This window comes from Telopea speciosissima, chromosome 7 (assembly GCF_018873765.1).
Source record: "Telopea speciosissima isolate NSW1024214 ecotype Mountain lineage chromosome 7, Tspe_v1, whole genome shotgun sequence".
In the NCBI taxonomy this organism is placed as follows: domain Eukaryota; kingdom Viridiplantae; phylum Streptophyta; class Magnoliopsida; order Proteales; family Proteaceae; genus Telopea; species Telopea speciosissima.
In genome coordinates, this window is record NC_057922.1 from 59,540,587 (window position 1) to 59,563,429 (window position 22,843).

Below are 22,843 nucleotides of genomic sequence, written 5' to 3' on the forward strand. Positions count from 1 at the left end.
GTTATCTTGGACTTTGGTTTTGTTGTGATACTAGTCCACCTATTAGTGACGCCAGCTCATCAGCGGTTACATAGGAATAGAGTCCACTTGTATATGGATTGATGTAGATGTGTAACCGTCTCACTATATATATGTAACTGGACCTTTATTCATTTAATGTGAAATATGAGAATTACTTGAGCAATCCTCCACAGGTTTTATAGGGACACACATGAGTCCGAGGCAAGAGTCATGACGGATTGCAAGGAACAGAGCTAGGGGCCACACGGTTGACGCTTGAATTGATTGCAAATGTTTAGTTGAATGGTTGGAGGGGAATATAGGGAATTGGCCAGATGTTTTACTGCAATTTGTTTTATTAAGCAGGATAGAACTCAAGCTAGATGGGCTCAAATGTTTTCCTGCAATTTGTTTTATTAAGCAAGATAGGACTTGATGAACCATAATCGGTACCAACCAATCCACAGAGGACACATCACAGGTCGGTTCAGGCCGAACCGAACACTGGGTCAAAAATCAAACCCTGCCAGTAAGGCCAAGCAACATTTATAACCGACCCGACGTTCCAATATTGATTTGACGAGGAAACGAACCCATCCACGCTAGGCAAAATCGGTCACCGAGTCAGGTGACAGATCAGCCTGGTCAACTCAGACCGGACCCAGGGTTCTGAATACCTGAACCCCCATGGTTACTGATCGTATTAGAAAACTGTATCAACTGATGGTTATGATCCTTTTCCATGGTTAAAGTAATCACAATGAACGATGTAATAGTATATAACATAGAAGAGATTGGAGTCATTTTTAATACAATGTGGATAGCTCCGGTGGCACTAGTAAGTAGTAACTAACTCTAAATGACCATCCTAACTTTTGTGAGGCTCATGCACCAAAAAGATGTAGGAGCCAGAAGAGAGTACCATATCATATACAAGTAACAGAGCTTGAAACGGGAAAAAAATTAAATTAAAACTATATATATATATAAAATAAAAACCATATGTCTGTAAAATGTTAGACATGTGAGAATATTAAGGGCAACAAAATCCTGTGAAGAATGGGCAGGCCTACTTTATATTTACATTAATACAAAAACTGTCAGACTGCACATGATTCACAACGGATACATGAATGTGAGCCTCACTCACTCTCTCTCTCTCTCTTTGCCCAAGCACTCACCCCTCTCTGCCAACATATCGAATAAGGCAAGTTTAAAAATAAATAAATAAAATAAAAAAAAAACTGGACTTAATCCAAAAATACCTGGTTAACGAGTATGATGATCATGACTGCCAGAAAATGTTTGGGTCATTACTATACAGTGAGCGGTCCTGAATCTCTAGATTAGCGACATGCCAATTGATGAGTCGTGCCTGGACACATTTACACAGCACCAGTACCGTAGGAAACATCCACCATCCACTTTCATCCCTGCAACTCAACAAACAAAAGGAATCAATTAGGGAAGACTACATTGCAGCTATTGCTAGTATTACATCTTGAGAGAGAGAGAGAGTTTTCTCACATGCTAAAATTCCAGGGCTGAAAGTATGAATGTCTTCTACCTGACGATTGAGTTTTATAATGACCAAATCCACAAATGAAGGCAACAACCTGTTCCAACAATGGCCTATCTTCAAAAATCTATTTAAGAACATGTAAGTATTGAAATTGTAGGATACAATTATTGAAAACCTACCAGTGGAGAGAATGCTCAAGACTAAAAAGAACGATTTAAAGTAACTCCCCTTCAACTCGAGATAAGAAAACATGCAAATCATTACATGTGTCTGCCAGAGTGGGGGGGGAGGAAACAAGGTGTCGTAAGGCCCAGTTTGTTCTGGGCCTGATTTTTCCTCGTAAATGCCTAGTGTATTCTATTGTTCTCTCTTTGCTGCTTCCTGTTCTTCCCAATGCTTCGGGCAACCCCTGGCCTCCCTTGGCCAGGTTATTGTAATATATTTTTCAGCTTCTAATAATATTGTTACTCTTCATAAGGAAGTAGATAAAAAAGTACATGATACACAAAATCAAATTACATGAAGGTAAGAATGCAACTTACAACATTAATCAAGGATGTTATGTTCCACAAAGCATATACACGCGAAAGACCTGCTGACCTCCTAGGCCCATGGCTAAACAGAGCATTGATTCCAGCAGGGAATGGGCAGAGTATCCCAAGAGGGAGAATGAACAAAACCAGAAAGAAATCCACCAATGAAATAGAATACAACTGGAGCAGCATAAGCAACACTAAGCTAATATCTCCTAAAAGTAGTATTGAAATAACTAAACCAACAAGATCCTGCAATGACATAAAATCATATTAGAAATAACAAACACATAAAGGATGCAAAAGAAACTACGTAATTGTAAAATGATTTTGAGCAAAAATGATACAATAGGTCAACTATAAGAAAGAGAAGTAATACAATTGGTCAACTAAAAGAAAGAGATACCTGATGGCCCACAGGCTTAGTATTACGCACTATAAATGAGAAGGGATAATATAAATCTTTCTTCTCTTCAAACATTCGTAGAGTGTAAGCATTCAAAATCCCACCACATATCTTTCTTTTCACCATAATATTCTCGGTGTTTCTTATTTGGTCACGCCCAATATATCTGTGAATACTATATGCACTGCATGTTACAGTTAAATATAGTTGAGCTGAATGTTAAAACTTGTTTCCCAAGAAGGGAAAAAAACCTACTACAACAAAAGGCCCTCATGAAAATATTTACCATGATTGTTGCTCTGTTCTAACTCCATCTACGCATTCAACAGATGCACGCTCACATTCTTCTTCAACAGCATATACTATGAGTCCAAATTGGCGATAGCCACAAGATGTACCCTGAAACCAGGCTAGATCGACACGCACACCATGGATGCTCAAAGCAGGATTAGCATGTGTTTCAAGCCAGCTGATGACAGGTTGAAATGCCACTTTCAAGTGACCACGACGAACTAAGCGTAACTGTGCATTGAGACCAGCCACCAGTCGATACCAAATGGTAGGTGGGACAGACTACAAGGCAAGTCAAGATACATAACAGTCAAGAACAACTTCTAGTGACAGAAGACATTACAAAAGAGTGACAAAACTACATAAGCAGGGAGCTAGTCACATAACGGAATTTTAACTGGAAATTTTCCAGACAGTAATGAGTTGTAAACCTGACTCATAAGGCTAGTGAGAACATTATCACTGTGAAGTGAGAAAGGAGCCATGTAACTTCCATCACCCCCAAATAACAAAGCCATGGGAAATCTTTGATGAAGACGAGGAGGAAGATCAGTTCTCTTTTCATCACCACCAAGAAAAAAGTCTACATAAGCTAGCATCAAATCAGAAGTTGCAGCTACCTGCAGTAATGCAAAAAAATAATAATAAATAATCATAATTTGATTTAGAAGGCTAATCAATAACCATTTGAACCAAAACACTGGCCCACAAAGGGATCTGGAAGAATTGAGAACTAATATTACTGTGCAGATAAGCAAGTTAAAAAGTATCTCGCTAAAGTAAGTACTGATGAGTTTCCGGAGCAAGAGACTCTAATGTCATACTTCCAATGTGGATTTCAACTTCAACTAGGTGTTAGATTGTCTGAAATGAACTTGTTCATGCCCCTCTCTCATTAAATCATGGAAACCAAGACCTTGAGAAAGGGCTAATAGATGTCCTCATTCTTTTAGTAGTTTTATCTTACTTCATTGCTACAGAACTTTCAGAGAGGGGGGGGGGGGGGGGAGAGAACTGATCATCATCCTTACTCATCCTCCAGAACACAGAGGCCAGACAGTGAGGGCTGAGACAATTGTTCAAGATAGTATTGATTCTATTGAACATGAACAGACTATAGTTTCTTAAGCACTCCCATATAGTTTTTAAAAAAGAAAAACAAAAAATTGTTTCACGGATCATTTGGCTGGCAAACAGATGCTGTTTTGGACCGTTGAAATGTCTGGTCCGAGCCAATCAATTCTTCTAAAGATTAGAGCAGTGCCTCAAATCAAAATATTTTAGATGGAATGGACATCCTGACTGTCTATGACATTAGATTTTGACCAAAAAACATTTAAACAGACAATTAATGTTATGGACACAGGAGAAAACCCATTTCATCACGCTCCAATCTCATTGTTCCTCCAGGTCACTCAGCTGATCCAGAACGCATCGATACCCTTTCCGTCGTTGAAAGCGGCACCTCAACTGACGTCCAACGTAGTGGATTCCAGTTTTGGGTTCCAAACCCATCTTGGACCTGCAGAGAGAAAAGAGTCAAGCAACTGGTGCCTTGGTGAAGGTGTACAATGCCAAGAAGAACAATGCTGGCAGCTGGTTTTTCTCCTGCAACTTTGTTCTCCAAATTCTCAGCAACAAGAAATCTGATCCAGCAGTGCTGTGGAGTACTGACTGAGATCACCAAAGGCTACACTCAATCCCTGGCTTGATATCCTAATACTCATTGGCTGATCCAGCAGTGCTTTGGAGTACTATTTCATCTTTGCAGCCTTGTGATGTGTTGAATAGTTGCTGTTGGTTGAAGAGTAATCTTATTTGAGTATTATTGGTTGTTATGGATTGAAAATAAGGTGCAAGAAGTGCATTTAATTCAGCTATCTTCAATTAACTGTTGTTTGTTTACCTGCTGGTGGTGTATTTGCTTACTAGTACAAGAAGAGAGAGAAAGCCAAACTGTCCAACACATAATACAAGATAAAATCGTATATAAGAATATAGGTTTGTAGCCAAACGACAAAGGTAAAGATTGAAATATGAAAAAGTTCACAAGAATAATCTAACTGCAGGAAAGGAAAAACAAAGACTGAAAACTCACACACATACACATGCACCAGCACATTAATCCCATATTCCTTTCTTGTAAATTCCCAGAATGCCATGGTGGTACATGATCACATCTCTAAAGCTTATTGATATACCATGGATATGTCGTTTGCACATTTTATAGTTATTCCCTCCGCAGCTTGCAATTTCTCCTGGATTGTGGTAGGATATTTGAAAAGAAGTGATGCAAACTATCCTGCATAGGTTCTAGAAGAGAAATTAATATTTGAAAAGATGCAGTTCTGCTCCCCCTCCCACCAAAAAAAAAAAGGTAAGTCAAGCTAAGGTAATGCTTTTTCACCGGATCTCAACTGCTAAAGATATGGTTTATTGACTCTGGATACATCTTTGAGAAATTAATATTTGAAAAGATGCAGTTCTGCTCCCCCTCCCACAAAAAAAAAAAAAAAAAGGTAAGTCAAGCTAAGGTAATGCTTTTTCACCAGATCTCAACTGCTAAAGATATTGTTTATTCACTCTGGATACATCTTTGAGAAATTGGTGTACAATAACATCTTCGTTGCATGCCTAAGACACACAATTGTTGCATTCCTTGTCAGGACGAAATAGGAGATAAACTTTGATGGCTGCTCATTTAGGATCTCCACCATAAATGAATTGGTGGGCATGGGTACGTCATTTTAAAATTTCAAAGTTATTCCCTCCGCGGATTGCGATGTCTCCTAGATTGTGGGAGGACATTTGAAAAGAAGTGATGCAAACTATCCTACAGAGGTTCTAAAAGAGAAATTAATATTTGAAAAGATAAACTGCTAAAGCTATTATTTATCGACTATGGATACATCTTAGAGAAATTGGTGTGCAATAACATCTTCATTGCATATCTAAAACACACAATTGTTGCATTCCTTGTAGGGACGAAATAGGAGTTAAACTTTGATGGCTGCTTATTTGGGGTCTCCACCCCAAATGAATTGGTGGCCTCTCTAGAGATGTACCTCGTAGTCTTATTTGAATATTTTGGACCACTTCTTGTTTTAGCTTTTGTTCCTTCAGGATACTCTTTCTTTTATCTTCTCTTACAGATAAAGGGCGAACCCAGTGCACGAGGCTCCCGCCACTGCGGGGTCTGAGGAGGAGAGAGGCTGCTTCCAAACTCAAACCCGTGACTTGGTCACAATGGAGCAACCTTACCATTGCACCAAGGCCCGCCCTCATCTCTTATAGATATTTCCATAAATTGGTAGTTGAGTTCCTTTTGTATTGCTCGATAAGAATTAATAATATCATCAATATCAATGATTCATAACTACGATTTGATGAGATGTTCCACAGAAATGAACCTTTAGCCCTTCATAAAGAGCACGTGAACGGCATGATCGTAAACAGGCATGATCATATTCTGATCGAACATATTCACGCAATCGTTGTAATTTCTTCCTCCGGCGCCACTGCTGCCATGACCATGCAAGGGGATATCCCAGAAGAGAGAGTATGCTGTCGACAGATCCCTCCCACCATTGGTAAGCTGCTAAAGCATTGATATCATCAACAAATCTGTTGAATGCATCTTCATATCTGCCATTAAAAAGAAAAAAGTAAACAACCAAACAATTAAATAAGTCACTTTTGTTATCCTAAATTAGAGTACAATTATTACATAAAACAAAAGAGAAGAATAAATCTTTAGTCAGCAATAGCACAGAAAAAACATCATCAGGTTAGACAGCAGCTGGATACAATTTATCCAAGAAAAAGAGATGGCCCAAGATGGAAAATGATCTCTCTTTGCCCAAGTCAAAAGGACATACATAACAGTAACAAATCAATGAAAATCCTACTTGCACAATTTTTATCCACCATCCACGAAAGAGGACTTACACAATCTCTGTCACTTGTTCTGGAGGAGTGTGAGGAAGATGCCAAGGTTCACCGAAAGTGTTAGGCCCCATAAAGTACATTCTGTGAACATGACTCTGGGACTCCTCAGCTCTATTAGTCTCCAGAACCTTTTTTTTTTATTTGGGAGAGGGGGGGGGGGGGGGAGGAGAAAGAACAAAACATGTCACCTCTAAGCAACAAACATGAAAATAGCCAAGCAGGATACAAACATTTCATGATAAATAGTTGATAGTGCAAGGACAGAATATTAGAGGAAAAGAAAACCTCATTCAATGACTCCAGGAAAGGGAAGGAGTGATCTATTTGGGATCCCTGTTGAGTTGGAGCAGGACCTGGTAATTCATCAGTGCCAACAAATTTCATCCTAGCAACACTAAGCACTAGGGCTAACAGGATGAGGAGACCCAAGAGAAGAAGACCAAATAACCAAGGCCCGCCAAAAGTATAAATCAACTCTTCAAGAGCTGTGTAACAGTGCGGCATGTGATATCTTTCAGAAATGCATCTATATGGACAAGGAGTTTCAGCAACACCACCTGTCAAAAGAAATAGTCAGCGGTTATGTAACAAATTTGAATATTTATCACAGAAGAAAACTCACAAAGTCTACCAGATTATAAAATGTCATAGGTTTTGCATACAACATGTGGCTAGAAAATGAAAGAAAATAAAATCAGGATTTAAGAAAAAACCATGGTATTTTCTCAATCAATAGCAATCAGTTTAGTTCAGCATACAAAGGCCTCGAACAGGTACCTCGAACATTTACGTAGACAGCACGATGTGGAAGCTCATAAGGTGGGCATTTATGACAAAGAGCTCTGTCAGATCCACTTATATTCTTAAAAGTGCCAGCTGGGCATTCCTGCATAAAAAAAATAGTCACCCTAATCGTGTAGAAAACAAGAATTCAACAATTTTTCACTTAAACTCACTTGTAAACATAAGAACTAAATAAAAAGGGGAAGAAAAAACAACGCATCAAGCCATTACGATCTTGCAGACAATTGGAAATATAGGTCTCAACCAGTTTTGAGATTTTCATGAATCTAATTATTTCAGTGACAAAGCTTTTGGATGAAAATGCCTCATTCTTATCACATAATTTGAAAAATAATTCCTAATATCTCAACGCATCAAGGTCACCTCTTGGGTTTTAAAGCAGCACTATCACATTCAATCCCTGGAATTTAGAGTTCATGCATTTCATCATATCCACAATTTTGAAATAAAAGTATAAAGCTTAAGATGGTTTAATAGATTCTCACTGCTGGAGGAAAACCTCTGGGGGGGGGGGGGGGGGAGGAGAGACGGTTAGGGGAAACAGAGTAAGATGCTGGAACTACCTCGCAGAACACCCCATAAAGGCCTTTTGGGCAAGCTTTTCCACTAATAGTTCCGCTCTCTCCAGATTGGCCTCGATCCCTTCCTAATCCACCCCTGCCATAAAAGCCAAGAACTCTAAATTAAATAATCAAAAAGACAAGAAGATATGCCGAGCTACTGATCAGAATTAAATTTAACATCATCATTGAACATTGAAACTGGAGGTCACGGGTTCGGGTCTGGACACAGCCTCTCTGCGAAAGCAGGGGTAAGGCCACGTACATTATGACCCTCCCCAGACCCCGCAGTAGCGGGAGCCTCGTGCACTGGGTACGCCCTTTTTTATTGAACATTGAAACTGGAAGTCTTGTCAGCATAGAGGTTGAAAACATAAGAAGATTTATTTATGAAAAGAAAAACAGAAAAACATACAACATAATATGAAGCATATAATAGCCTTCCTCCTAGATTTGCTTAACTATTTCAAGCAGAGAGCAAACCAATAGGAATAAGATATTTCAAGTTATGAAAAGAGTTCCAGTACAAAAAATATATTAAGGCAAACCAATAACAGTATTGTTCGCAGGTAATCCACTCCCCTTCCTGACTCCTGCTTTGTCTTTCTATAATAGAAGAGGTCATAAGGAAACACTGGTCCCATTGTAAGTTCACCCCCAAGCATGCTGGCATAACAGCACAATCTGAATTGGAGAATGGAAATAACTTTACTGGTTGTGAGAGTGATCAGTCTCACCAGGAAAGAAAACAGCAGAAGAAACTGAGAACTAAGAGGACACAAGAGATCAAAAGAAGCCCATGAAGCTCATGGAGCTAAATCTCGGTTGCAAGTTTCGACCAAGACAACTCGGTTTCGCAGCTAACCGAGACAAAACCTTAGGGGAGTTAAAAAAAAATACCAAGTTTCGACTGGTTTTGACCAGTTCCAACCAAAAAATACTAAGTTTTGACCAATTTTAACCAATTTCAACCAACCCAGTATCGGTAGTTTCGACCAGTTTTGACCAGCCCATCACATGTCGAGTTTTACCCAAAAAATAACAGGTTTCGACCAAATTTTGGTTTCTGGCTGGTTGAAACCTACGTCAGAACCGAAATCTTTATCCTTGGGGAAGCCCCTTGAGTGATGATAAAGTAAATTAACATTTTTAGAAAGTCAAAACTGGGAACTTTTCTTCCCAGGGATTCAGAAGCAAGATATTAACCTTTCACTCATTACTCATTAGGAAGAATGGGAAAAATATGAGTAGAAACACTTGTACAAGACTACTTGGCAGGGATCAAAATCAAATAAGGATTCACCCATGCCCAATAAAGAATCACCCAAAGGACTCCATCCACACCAGTGGAGGGGGTAATCAGGCTCTAAATAGAGCTGTCACCTATCTGCCTCCTTGTGGAAGAGGTACCCATGGCTCTGCAATGAGAGGAACGGGGAAGCAAAGGGGTCACAACTCGCAACTTGCAAGGGCGAAACCCTGATGAATCTTAAATACTGGCTCCTCAAAGCTCAAATCTATCGTTTCCTAGAAATGTAACGTTTTAGGTTTGTGGTAGGGAGTAGGTAGGATGAACCCTAGGTTCAGGCTAAACACCCCACGGACAGGATCCCAAGCAAACCCAAATAAAAAAGTCAACAAAAGCCAACCTTCTCAGATGAAAGTCAAACTCTGACAATCACTCACAAATAATTATTATACATGTTCAGATATGGTACTGATCCAACGGTTGGATTAAAAGTAATTGAAGAATATTCAAATCTGAAATTGAAAATCTAGCAAATAGGAGATGTCTAATTAATCAAAATCAGAGCATCAGATCAACCTAAGGTTTTGGTTGAGATCTCCTAATTGTGAATGAGAACCTTGCTGAAAATTTCAGCAGGATCCAATGGTTGGATCAGAGTAAGGGTGTCAATTTGGGACTAGAACCAGGAACCGTCCCACTAAAACCCAGTACCGGACCATCCTATTAATAAACAGGACGGTTTTGGGATCTGATTTTGGTACCGAATAATAAATGGGACGGGATTCCCAATGGTATCAATACCGAAATACCGGTTAGGTACCGGAACTATGAGTACCCTTTCAAAGGGTATATTTCATGTTCTTGCGTTGAAGTTTGATATATTTTAGTGGCATTTTTTCTTTTAGACGTTTCAGCTAATGGACCTTTAGTTCTATTTCTATAAACTTGTTTTGTGATGGCACTAAAACCATATATGGGCTTGTTTATTTCGTCCTCATTAATTCTTAGACGTTGCTTTAGGAAGCTTACATATGATCTTAGGGAGGAATTTGAAGAAGTAAATCCATGAAATTTATATTGGTTTCGTATTCCAAGTTGTTTTCTAATAATGGAACCATCTCAGAACCATTAAAGTTCTTCTTCCTTTTTTAACGGGCTTAGAACCGTTTAGGAACCGGCATCATCCCGTCCTGTTAATAATCGGGACTGGGACCAAGGTTTGGTCCCGTTTACTAAATGGGACGGTACTGGGATTGACACCTTTGGTACTAGTACCGGTACGGACCCGCCCTAAATACCGGGAACTATCCCAATTGACACCCTTAGATCAGAGTATAATAGAGAATCCTACTATGACTAGGAGAGGGGTAAAAACTGTCAATTCACAAATCAGATTAATAAATAGATAACAGATTTATAATATAAAAACAGAATTCATATTATGATATTAATTCCAGAAATAATGGACCAACAAAACACAGGGAAATCAATGTAGCCGACCCCATTTAGTTGGGATAAGCCTGAGTTGTTGTTGTTGTTGTTGCTGTTTTTGCTGTTTTCGTCGTAGAACCGATTCGGCCATTAAAGGTGGCAAGCAGTCCTACTTGAAATAGGGCTCCAATAATGATTTGCCAGAATCAGAAATTAAAAACAGGGATGAATAGAGAAAATTATTAATTTCAGTATTCTGTAATCAAATTCAAAATCAGCATTATGGAACCTCACAATCAAGCATTTCTAGTATGAGTAGGATTGTTAGATTTAACCAGCAAAAACAGAAATAAAAAACTAATTTTGAAAGCAGATAATTTTTATAGATGATTGCAGAAAACGCTTGAACAGAACTTCAATCAAATCATAAAGTCACCTTCAAATTGAAGTCCTAGCGATGGTAGGAATAGGAATAGGAACCGCACGGAGCTTTAGAACTTTAGTAATGTAGAAGAGGTTCAGCTACGAACCACTTTACAGTAGAATCGATGATAGATTACAGCAGAACATCAAATTAGAATTAGTAACTTAGTGGATAAGAACCAAACCAGCCAACATAATGTCAATGCTGAGAGTTTCAATCAATTCGGATGGTGAGGTTGAGAGATATAGAAGTTGCACCAAAATAGAAGGTTAAGGCCTACAGGCCAAACCAACCAGCAGCAGGGTCTCAGGTTGGGATTGAGTGTAGGTCTCTTTGACAGGGATTAGCCCTCCAAAACTCAGCCAGTTCTGATCAGTGGTTGCTGAGTTACGATCTTCACAAGTTGCAGCAGCAGGACTGAAACGCAGGAACAGCAGCAGCCTCAATCGAATGAGGGAAACAGCAAGGTTGTGTTTGGAGACCGGTAGCAGTCTTCAGTTGATCTTCACAGCAATGGTATTGAGCAGCAGAGAACAGTACACAAGGGAATCGATGGATAAGAAGAGAAGATAGAAGAAGAAGAGAAAAGGGGATAAGGAGACGGCTCTCAGCAGCCCTAAGGTTTGGGCTCTCTCAGCCAGGCCCTCTTACCCTTCATGTCACACACATGGACAAGAGAAAACTTGCTCAAAGCAATAATAATCAACTTCATTAATTGTCTGGAGGCTACTAAGAGCCATTGCATATATAGGCAGCAATACCTTGCCCCTCAAGTAAATAGAAAATAGAAAGTAACTTGCTACCAAGTAGCTTACAACCAAAATAGAAACTTCATAAAAAAATCTAGCTGACTTGTTTCAAAATAGAAACTCCTATTTTAGAGAACAAAACAAAAATAGTACCAAACTGAAATTAGAAACTACCTAATATATTTTCTAAAACTGAAAATAGAAACTAAATTATGACAGCATTAGGATAGAATCTTTCTCCACTTGATGGGCCCACAAAATCTTCTAAAAAATATCCCCACACAAGGAAAATATGGGCTGTGACACTGTTCACGTGAACAGTTTTTGGCCTCTTCTTCATGATTTGATCTACATCATTTAGTGGCCAGATTAGTGGAGAAAATAGCAGAATAAAAGTACCTTAATTGCAGTTAAAAAAACAGAGTATAAGAAAGAGAAGAAAGGATAACAATGGATTCCCACCAACTGGATCAGAATTACACCATCCAAGGCTTCTCACCAACAGGATCAGGATCTTACTGTCCAAGGCTTCTCACCGTGACTGAATCACACAGCACTCATGAAGAAAACTTCTTTTATTCATCATAAATCGTATATGAGCCAATGACCCTTACAAGCTTCATATAGCTAACTAAAATCCAGAATCATAATCAACTATGAAAGCAAATCCTAATTTGACTATGAATTCAAATCCTATTGCTAATTACAAAATATAGTTGAAAAAGGAAACATGATCCCAATAGGAAAACTTAAATAGCTAACTCAGCCTAATCCTTCTACACATATTTTAGGCCCATTAAAGTGGTCCATTACAATAAAAACGCATGGGATCAAAGGCTCAATGCATACATAACCCAACACAAGGCTTATTTCGAATAAAATAAGTCCTTTAGGTGACTTATCTGCATCATGTCTTAGTCTTAGATTTTACTTGAGCTGAGTGGTGCTTAGGGCCCAAAAGGGAGGTGGAGGTGGAGCCATGAGGGGAATGAACTGAGATGGAGTTAGAATGTGGCTAATATATTTTCATGGTGTAGCTAGTGGATAAAGGAGGGTGGGATAAGTTGCAGGCACAAAGGAAAGAATAACATAGACAGAAATACTTGCAGATAATGCACACACTACAAAAAGATAATCAAAGGCACAGCACGCAGATGCAATGGTCAAATTCATAGGCATTATACTGCTTTTTCTATTTATCAACTCATAAAGACACTGGCAGGAAAAACATAAAGAAACACATTATTAAATAGAAAACTATTCCATTAGATACAGACCCTGTATTTATGCTTCCTTCAACACTTGATAGAGGCAGATACTCATCACCTGTGGGAATATCAGACCAATGAAAATGAACCCTCCCACCACCACCTCCACCACTGCCATTGTACATAGTATGTCCTCCAGCACTTGAAAGAACAGCAGTATCACTAAGCGTCAGTGTACGCAAAAACAAAAGAATAGTTCCACCAGATCCACCCCCAGGGCCTCCATCTGAAGAAAATCTGACCCTATCATCTTGCATTCCAATATTCTGTCCAAAACTTTTTCCATCTGCTCTAATTGAACCATAAACTGATAAACTTGACAATGAATGCTCCAACGAACCCATCACTGCTCAGTAGAAGACACAGAAAAAGAGTGACTAACAAATATTAAAAATACAAACCCCAGTTTATAATATGGCAACTTCACCCATATAGAAAAGCAACAAAAGGATCAGCAAAATAAAAAAAAGAGAGAGAATATCCCAGTGCACGAGGTTCCTGCTACTGCAGGGTCTGGGAGGGGCAAATGTACGCAGCCTTACCCCCTGCTGGCAACAAAAGGATCACCAAAATGTACTGAAATTACAGCTCCAATGGAAATTATCAAGATTCATCCAGCATTATACACAAGGCACAAGTAAATATTCATGCCCATGAAAATGCAAGCCATCTTTCCCTCAGTATTTATACTTGACCCATGGACTCACAAGCATGGTTCACATTGTGAGTGAGGGTGCATTTTGAAGTTACATTGAAATATATTTACCAGAATAATAAAGCAGAAAAGACAGATGGATGTCTCATGAGAAAGAAAAGAAAACTCTCGATGGATAACAGAAACCATATAAATCTTGAGTATAAGAGAGCTATACAATTCAAAGGGAGATGGAGCTCCAAAAAGGAGTGAGATGTCTAAAATAAAACATTAAGACTATACAATCTTGATGTGTGCAAGCTAATGTAGCAACTTCTCAGAAAATATGATGAAAATAAAAAAAATTCAAATCCCTGCAACACCTACCCCCCTCCCCAAAGAAAAAAAGAAAAAGAAAAGATCACTCTGCTGATGGAATCATGCTACACAAACACAAGGTTAACTTATATTTATATCTAAGGAAACTTTGGAACATACACAAACAAGATCATCAGTTGAACAATCACAAAAATAAATGAAACAATGAAATGAAAGCTCGAGATTGTAATACGTACAAACACCATAATGCTTGTGCTTTATGAATTTCCATCAGGAAAGAAAAATAAAAATTCCTAGATGTAGCCACAGAATGGAAATCACAGACCCACCCCCCCCCCCTCAACATACACACACATATTCTGAACCAAATATAATTCAAATAAAGAACGAACACAAACACAACATATAATTCAAATAAAGCACTCAGAATAGAAACAGCGAAGGCACATCTCAACAGCATTACTATTCCTGGAACATATGAAAACGTCACTACAATAGAATCTATTACAATCAAAATAAGATTTTTAACGAATAATAATCCAAATAATATTATTAAGACTATATTTCAAAACCATAAGCAGCAGATAACTTTAAATATATGAAAGCTGGGAGTAAAGGAACAAGAAAGAAGAGAATTCGCATTCAGCAAATTGAGAAGCATCATGGCAGCAGTCATCGAAAGAATACAACTACTTTCTGCTGACCATACGGTCATAAAATTTATGGATTTCTCTTTCTGATTATATTATTCAGAATTTTGTAACTCACAAGGTTCACAGTACCTAACTAGTGTGTTTCAGTAACACTTGGTAAGAACCCTAATTATCCACTCAGGACCATCAAACACCTTCTACACAGACATCGGCCCTTGTTTAAGGGTTTCTTGTTCCTGAAGTTGATCCCAAATCTTTAATCATTCACTGCCCCCTCTTTAGGTACTGATAAGTAACAACCCTTACTGAATAAGGATTTATGTACAACAATATATATACTCCAAGACAGCCAAACACAAAATAACAATCAAGACAAGATAAATAATCATAAATTAAAAAGGAAGACCTCCCACAAAACAAAGCCTAGTCTGGTCTACACGTCCAGCTTGCATATCTAACGGAAAACATTTCTTGAGATGGTATGAAGTATCAAAACGATACATATCAAGGTTGGCCATATCGATACGATACAGAACCGATACAGAAAAAGCATGCATAGAACCAATACGGATCGATACAGTTGATATACAAGCTGCCAAAACCAAAAAATCCCAATTTTTGAAAGAAAACTTCCGATTTTTTTCCCAAGAACCTGTGGATCTCATTTACACTAAAAAACAATATTGAAGGAATAATAAAACGAGTGAAACTCATCGAAGTGTAGATCGAACATTAAGGAGAGATGGAAAGGTTATTTCTGCAGCCTACTAAATGATGACACTTTGAGTAAGAGTGTCCAAGAATACTACGTAGACATATACGAAAAGTTAGGGTTTCTGAAGTAAAAGAATCTTTAAGGAGGATGAAAGTAGGCAAGGCACAAGGGTCCAAATGAGGTCCCAATAGAGGTGTGGAAGGGCTTAGAAACATGGTACTAAATCTCGTTTCGTTTCGGTGTTTCGGTCTAACCGAAATTTCCGAGATAACGAAATTTCGACGAAACATGGTATTTTTCTGTGGGTGTAAAATGCCAAAAATGACCGAGATTTCCGAAATTTTCGAAACGAGATGACCAAAACGAGATTTCCGAAATTTCCGAAATATTGCATTTTTTCATATCGGACTTGCGTTTTGTTTCGGACAGGTCGAGATACTCGAAATATTCGATATCTTGACCGAAATTTCGTGAGTTTTAGTACTATGCTTAGAAATATGTGCTTTATCTTGGCTAACCAAGCTGTTTAATAAGATTATGAGCACAAGGAAAATGCCAGATGAATGGAGAAGTATTGGGGTTCCAATTTACAAAAAAAAAGTGATATTCAGAGATGCAATAACTATAGAGGCATAAAACTAATAAGTCATACTATAAAATTATAGGAGAGGGTTATTGAAACCCTCCTGAGGCAAGAAACTACAATTACGGAGAACCATTCTGGTTTTATGCCTGGAAGATCCACGACAGAAGCTATTTACTTACTTAGGAGACTCATGGAAAGATTTAGAGATTGCAAGAAGGATCTCCATATGGTCTTTATTGACCTTGAAAAAGTTTAAGATAAAGTTCCTATAGTGTTAATCTAGCAAGTACTAAAGAAGAGAAATGTTTCAGGTAAATATGAGGACATAATTAAAGATATGTATGATGGTAACTAGTGTAAGAACTGTGTGGGGGGGGTTCATGGTAGTGAATTCCCAATTACAATTGGGTTACATCAAGAATCAGCTTTAAGCCCTTATTTGTTTGCATTTATCATGGTGTGTAACTATAGTTACACTAAGACGGATAATGAAATGGTGAAAATTGATGAGAGGAAATTCCACAAAGTGATTATTTTAGGTATCTAGGCTCAATCATAAATAAAGAAGGTGATATAGAGGATGATGTTTTACAAAGAATTAAAATAGGATGGATGAAGTGGAGAGGTGTGTCCAAAGTGTTGTGTGATCAACGTATTCCCTTAAAACTTATAAGGAAACTTTTATATGATAGTCATACGACCAGCTATGATGTATGGTGAAGAATGTTGGGCAGTTAAGAAGCATCATATAGATAAACTCAGTGAAGCGGAGATGAGGATACTGAGATGGATGAGTGGCAAAACTAGGAAGGATAAAGGAATGATCATATTAGAGCTGGTTTGAGAGTAGCTCCTACACATGATAACCTACGAGAAAGTCGTTTGAGGTGGCATGGCCATGTTCAACGGAGGCCTTTGGATTCTCCAATACGGAGAAGTGATTTGATTCAGATTGAAGGAACTAAATGAGCCAGTGGCAGACTTAAAATGACCTTAGGAGAAGTGGTGAAGAAAGGCATGCATAGCTTAGGCCTTGTATCAAGTATGACCTTGAATAGAGCTTGATTGGAGGGCATTAATCCAAGTAGTCAGGATAAGGCTGAGTCATAGTTGTCAAGGCGTCGCCAATGCGCTGCTTAGGCATCCCCAAGGCACCGCTTAGGCGTCCAGGCGGTTTTGTTGGGGCCTAGGCGACCTCCGCCTTATTGTAAGGTGCCTTGCATTGTTTTTTATCGGTATCGAACCCGGTATTGGCCTTTTTTTATGCCATTTGGTATTTCATTTACTTAAGATATTATTCATAAATAAGCAAATATCCCTTATTTGAATTCAATAAAAATAGTTAAAAATCAAATTCCAAAAGGATAAAAAGTCAACTCCCCAATTCAAGAACAAAAACTTGATTTTTTGTCGGTAGGTAAAATTTTCAACTTTCTAATGTTGAGGTTTTCTCAAATCTAAAAATTCTATAAATCTTAATATGGTAAAATATTGCTAAAAACCAAAAGTGCGGTAAAATATTCATTTGTTTTCATATCTAAAAATTATTTTCATTCAGAGTGATTTTGACAGCATTCACACATACCAAATAAGGTTTGACCGGAACATAACTTCTTCAATATAAATCAGATTTAAGCAATTTTGGATTTGTTGGAAAGCTGGTTTTGTGCTCTACCTAATACTAAAAGTCTCATGTAAAAATAAAATCATTTGACTAGTCAAACTTCTTAGAGAACAAGAACATTTCTCTAAATCAAGAACAATTTATTTACTTATAGATAAGATCATATTTTCTAAGAAAAAATATAAACCAAATGTGAGACTAGTATAAACCAAATGTATGTTTGATTGTTTCAAACTTCCAATAGCTTGCTTCTTCAGTTCTGTTGTCTTCTGGTTCTATGTTGATTTTTGATGACTTGATGTGGCTTAATATTGATTTTGGATGACTTGATGTGACTTAATGTGGCTTAATGTTGATTTTTTATAACTTGAGAAGGCTTCATGTTGATTTTTTATGATATAAGGTATATCTTGTAGCATACTAAATAATGTTAGAAAAGGGGGAAATAAAAAATAACACTTGGGGCGCCTTGGTCCCTAAGGCGGGCGCCTTGTTGCCTAAGCGGTTAGACACCCCTCCAGCGCCTTGGGTCGCTTTGCCGCCTTGACAACTATCGGCTGAGTAGTTATTGTTGTTGTTGTTGTTGTTGTTGTAAAGTGGAGATCGAATATCAAAGCCCTAGGTTGAAGTATCTTGAAACTTTGGTTTTTTTTTCTTTGCTAAGTATCACGTCTGAATTGGAAAACTGACCTAGATTTGGATCATCTAGAATGATTTCTGATCTTGTTTGTTGATAAATACTTATTACTAATAGTTACATACAACCATCAAGCTTGTTTAATATGTTACTAGTAGAGTAGTAGTATGATTAATGTGTAAATACTTAATTAATGTTACTTAATACTTAGTAGTATGTTTATACTTAAACTTGCTTGTTTGGTTTGGACCTTTAGGTGTTAATTTAATCCGATATAAAAATACGTAAATAGAATTTTATTTTTCAAATCTTCTTGCTTAATTGCTTCTTATTACTTATTAGTTAATTTGATAGTGCACTGGCCAACAAAAATTTGAATCACATAGATGCCGTGAAGATAGAGATAACCTAATTTAATTTGATAGTGCACTGGCCAACAAAAATTTGAATCACATAGATGCCGTGAAGATAGAGATAACCTAACATAGGTTGGGTATCATTATTTAATGCTTATTTATAATGCACAAATACTTGTTTGGCATGTATAATAACATATCCATGCGTATCAAAACGTATCTCCAATACATCTACGAGACGTCACTTAAAACATGCTTTCCGATACATTACCAAATATCAATACTTGACACATTGTGAATCACCCTCTACAATCACATCTACAGTACCTTTTATGAGAATATAGCCAAACCCAAAGCTATTGCAAAAATCTCCACCCTCCTTGAATCTCCCCATCACACTAGACCTGAATAGGCCCCCCCAAAACTTGCCCTTCCCACTTTCAAACCAGACCAACATTATTCAGCTAATAAAACGATCTATGACCTCATTCTAGTACATCCCCACAGGACCTGACTAGACCCCCATAACTTCTTCATAATACCTAGCCAGACCACCAGAATTGCCAAGAGATCAGCCATCATCATCCAGTTTAGCAACCCCTAATGGTGGGGGAGACCAAGCCACCACAGGAACAGAAGGGGATCTGGCATTAATAAAGGAGACCCAAGGGAATGTTCCCTAAAACAGCTGAGTGGTATACTCCTCACATTAAGACTAGAACAATGCAATCAAAATCTTCCATGGAAACCAGCCCTTTTCACCAAGAGTGGCTAAGCAACCAACCTAACCAACTCCTTCACAATCTTATGAGTTGCCTAATCCATATGGAACAATAACAAGAAATGCCTTCAAACTTATGAAGCAAGAGGGAGAAAACAAAGAGATAGTTCTACAGAGTCCTCATCTTCTTTATGCAAGAAGCAAATGCAGGAAGGATGATGCAGATACATAACCAAAATGGGCTTGTTTTAAAAGGAATAAGCCTAGGGTGGGTGTCTATACATGTAGGGCCTTTTGTCCATTGGGTTTAATGTAATAGGCCACTTTAATGGATCTAAAATATGGGTAGTAAGACTGCATACTGGATTTTCTTTATTAACTTAGTTTTTTTTTTAAGTGTTTTTTGGTTTAGTCCTATTGAACCAGTTCTAAGTGATTCAATTTAAGTTGCAATGTTTATTGATTTTATTAGCTAATAAGTTAGTGGAGTCCACATCAGAAAGGCTGATTGTGTTATGTACTAGCTAGAGTCGGTAATGGGCTCTCCCATTCCAACTCTAACTCTTATCTTTAATTATCAATAAAAGCAAGTAGATGGCTCATTGTTAGCCAATGAATTTGAAAACAAAGTTGCTGTTGTATTCTCCATTGAAGAACCCCTTGTGTCTGATCAAGGTTTAGATTGGTGTTTGATCCAATAGAACCACCTTACGGTGTGAAGCCCAGGTGTTTAATTTCTGTTTGTTCTTGCTCTTCCATCATTCTTCCATTCCATTGATTCATGTTACTGTTCTACAATGGATTTTATTGCTTAATCTGTCCTCTTGCTTGTCTGCAATTTTATATTACATTCACCATAAAATTGCCAAATTGATCATAAGGTATTGTTCTGATTTCTAATTTGTTCTCATATTCCTGCAATTGAATTTTTTCTCTATCCAGTTCTGTAATCAATTTCAGATTCTGATCTTGGATTGTCTTTGTACTATTTCAACTAGGATTCATACGCTACACTTTTTTTGCATGAATTCTGATTAGGCCAATCCAGCCATTAGAATTCATTCAAATTTTGAGCAATTGTTCTTCAACTTGAAAGAAGAACTCGATCCAAGTTTGAATCCATTCTGACCTGTTGATCTGGAGTTATTCCAGATTTCCAATTCTGCCCCTATCCCCTTATTTGCTGTTTTGTGCAATATCATATTAAATCGTGTACATCTCATATTAAATTTCTAAGTTTCATGATCCATTTTGCTACTGTTTTCTGATCTGCATACAGAATCGATTGACAAGTTCAAACCCTAATTCTGAGTTCTGTTTTAACCTCTGAAATTACTGCTTTGCCCCTATCCTAAGTCTACTAGGATTACCCCTTGCTTGCTGATCCAACCAGCAGACTAATCTCTAACTTTCAGCAACTATTCCAACCCCAGAATACCCTTGTGTTTTTCTTCTGCCAAAACAACAGAGGTACATTTAAAGCAGTTTATAATCCTATCCATGATAACATTTTTTCGATTGCTCCTCTGCATTCCCTTTTTTCCACATGACTCAGGTTTATCAACAAATATTTCATTACATGCTGCTTGCACACTTAGGCCTCTAAACTCGATTTGAGTTTCATCCCTATACATCCATCTGATTTTGTGTTATCTGAATTCTTCCTAAGCTGAACCATTTCTTTGATTAAAGATCTTGTTTATTGGTACTGTCTTCAGTCTTCAAATTCAGTACCACATTGAGGGGCAACATTCCAAATGTCTCGATGGCAAGATATCACTGGTCATAACCTTCTTATAAGTGAACTCCCAATATAAAGCTTTGCACTTAGAAGGAATCTCTAAACATTCCATAAGGTCTGCTGAGGGGAAGGACCTCTTATATCCAAAGGGTAACCTAATAAGGATGTCATCAAGATGCATATGGCACCAGTTATCAGTAGTGCTATCAAATTTATTTATTTATTTTGGCAGAAGCTATCAAATTTAGTTTATGCAAGTACAATAAGAATAAACAAGTATAGAATCATCCTAGACTGTTGAAAATTTTGAAGGTTTTCTTTATCAGGGTAAACATCTCAAGGTAATCAAATGAAGAAGAAAACATATGCCATTTTGACCAATATCAATCAAAATAATAAAATAGGATGGATAAAACACATTACAATTTTTCTATGAAAAAACAGATTTAACACACATACGAACAGACACGCAGAGACAGAGAGAGAAGAGGGGGAGGGAGAAGCATTCCAATTGACCACATCAAAAACTTTACAAGTGCACACACACACATGCACAGAGAGAGAGAGAGAGAGATTGAGAAAAGGGAAGGGGGAAGAAGATTTCCAAATAATGACATCAAAAGCTTACCTATGATACCACCACCAGCCGTTGAACCACCTAAGCTATCATTTCCACTCCCACTACCCAGTTCACAAGGCAAATCAGCATTTCCATATGCACCACCACCCTCAATAAAACTTCCTTCATAATATCCATTGCCACCTTTACCACCATGCCCACCACCACTGGCAATACCATTGCTATAAACTTTACCTCTACCGACACCACCTGTGCAGCCTGTGTGACTCAAAATTTAAATCAACAGAAATTTAGTTATATATATATATATATGATTCATGAGACATAAACATAATCAATGAATAAATCTCCACATTTAAAGAACTCCAAAGTACCTAGCCCAGATGCACTTATTATTCCAGAAGACTGGACAACAACAGTTCTTAACCTATGGAAATGAACAATAGATCCTTTTATGGTGCCTTCAACAGTAATATCTTCCACTCGGCAAATCTGCATGGAAACTACCAAAATCATTACCATAAGGGCATATGGAAGCTAAGTAGCTAACACAGTGTACTGAACCTGTAAGCCTACAGTAACCAATAGAATTAATTCTCAATCAAAAGTGTCACTCATCAGCATTTAACCTAATGAAAGAAATACCTGAAGAGTGAAGGCTAGAGAAGAATTCACATTGCAATCCTCAGGCGGATGAAGAAGTTCCATAGGGCAATCTTCGGATTCACAGTAAAGTTTTGGTGTCCTAACCATACAGCAAAAGAAAAGAACTAAATAAATAAACAAATAACAAAGAAGAAAATTTTTGAGTGAAAACCTGTAACTCTAACTTACACATCATTAGTAGTTGCATTCTCCAAGGGACCCTGCAAAACAGATCCATGCCCAACCTACATGCAACATAGAAAAGATTCACTAGGAAACATATCCCTGAGCAATAGAAGGGCAAATAAAATGAAGCATATAGCAAGTTAAAGCATTTTGAAGTTCAGAAATCTCAAACAGAGCACATACAGGAAATCAAGTTATGTATACAAGCAGCCAAATATTTTCAGAGCACATGTAGGAAATC

General features: G+C 37.7%; 1 protein-coding gene across 1 annotated transcript in view; it reads right to left on the minus strand.

The window, feature by feature from the left end:
• Positions 1-963: 963 nt before the first annotated feature.
• LOC122667203 overlaps positions 964-22,843 on the minus strand; it is a 55,795-nt gene continuing 33,915 nt past the window's right edge. Inside the window, exons 7-23 of the mRNA XM_043863446.1 lie at positions 22,606-22,661; positions 22,417-22,516; positions 22,146-22,263; positions 21,820-22,029; positions 13,195-13,531; positions 8,068-8,161; positions 7,478-7,586; positions 6,986-7,257; positions 6,701-6,828; positions 6,163-6,397; positions 3,184-3,372; positions 2,748-3,034; positions 2,462-2,645; positions 2,065-2,307; positions 1,528-1,616; positions 1,239-1,433; positions 964-1,194 (exon numbers count right to left, since the gene is read on the minus strand). Coding sequence (XP_043719381.1) covers positions 1,286-1,433; positions 1,528-1,616; positions 2,065-2,307; positions 2,462-2,645; positions 2,748-3,034; positions 3,184-3,372; positions 6,163-6,397; positions 6,701-6,828; positions 6,986-7,257; positions 7,478-7,586; positions 8,068-8,161; positions 13,195-13,531; positions 21,820-22,029; positions 22,146-22,263; positions 22,417-22,516; positions 22,606-22,661 — 2,799 coding nt within the window. The 3' untranslated portion in view covers positions 964-1,194; positions 1,239-1,285. The remainder of the gene's footprint in view (positions 1,195-1,238; positions 1,434-1,527; positions 1,617-2,064; positions 2,308-2,461; positions 2,646-2,747; positions 3,035-3,183; positions 3,373-6,162; positions 6,398-6,700; positions 6,829-6,985; positions 7,258-7,477; positions 7,587-8,067; positions 8,162-13,194; positions 13,532-21,819; positions 22,030-22,145; positions 22,264-22,416; positions 22,517-22,605; positions 22,662-22,843) is intronic.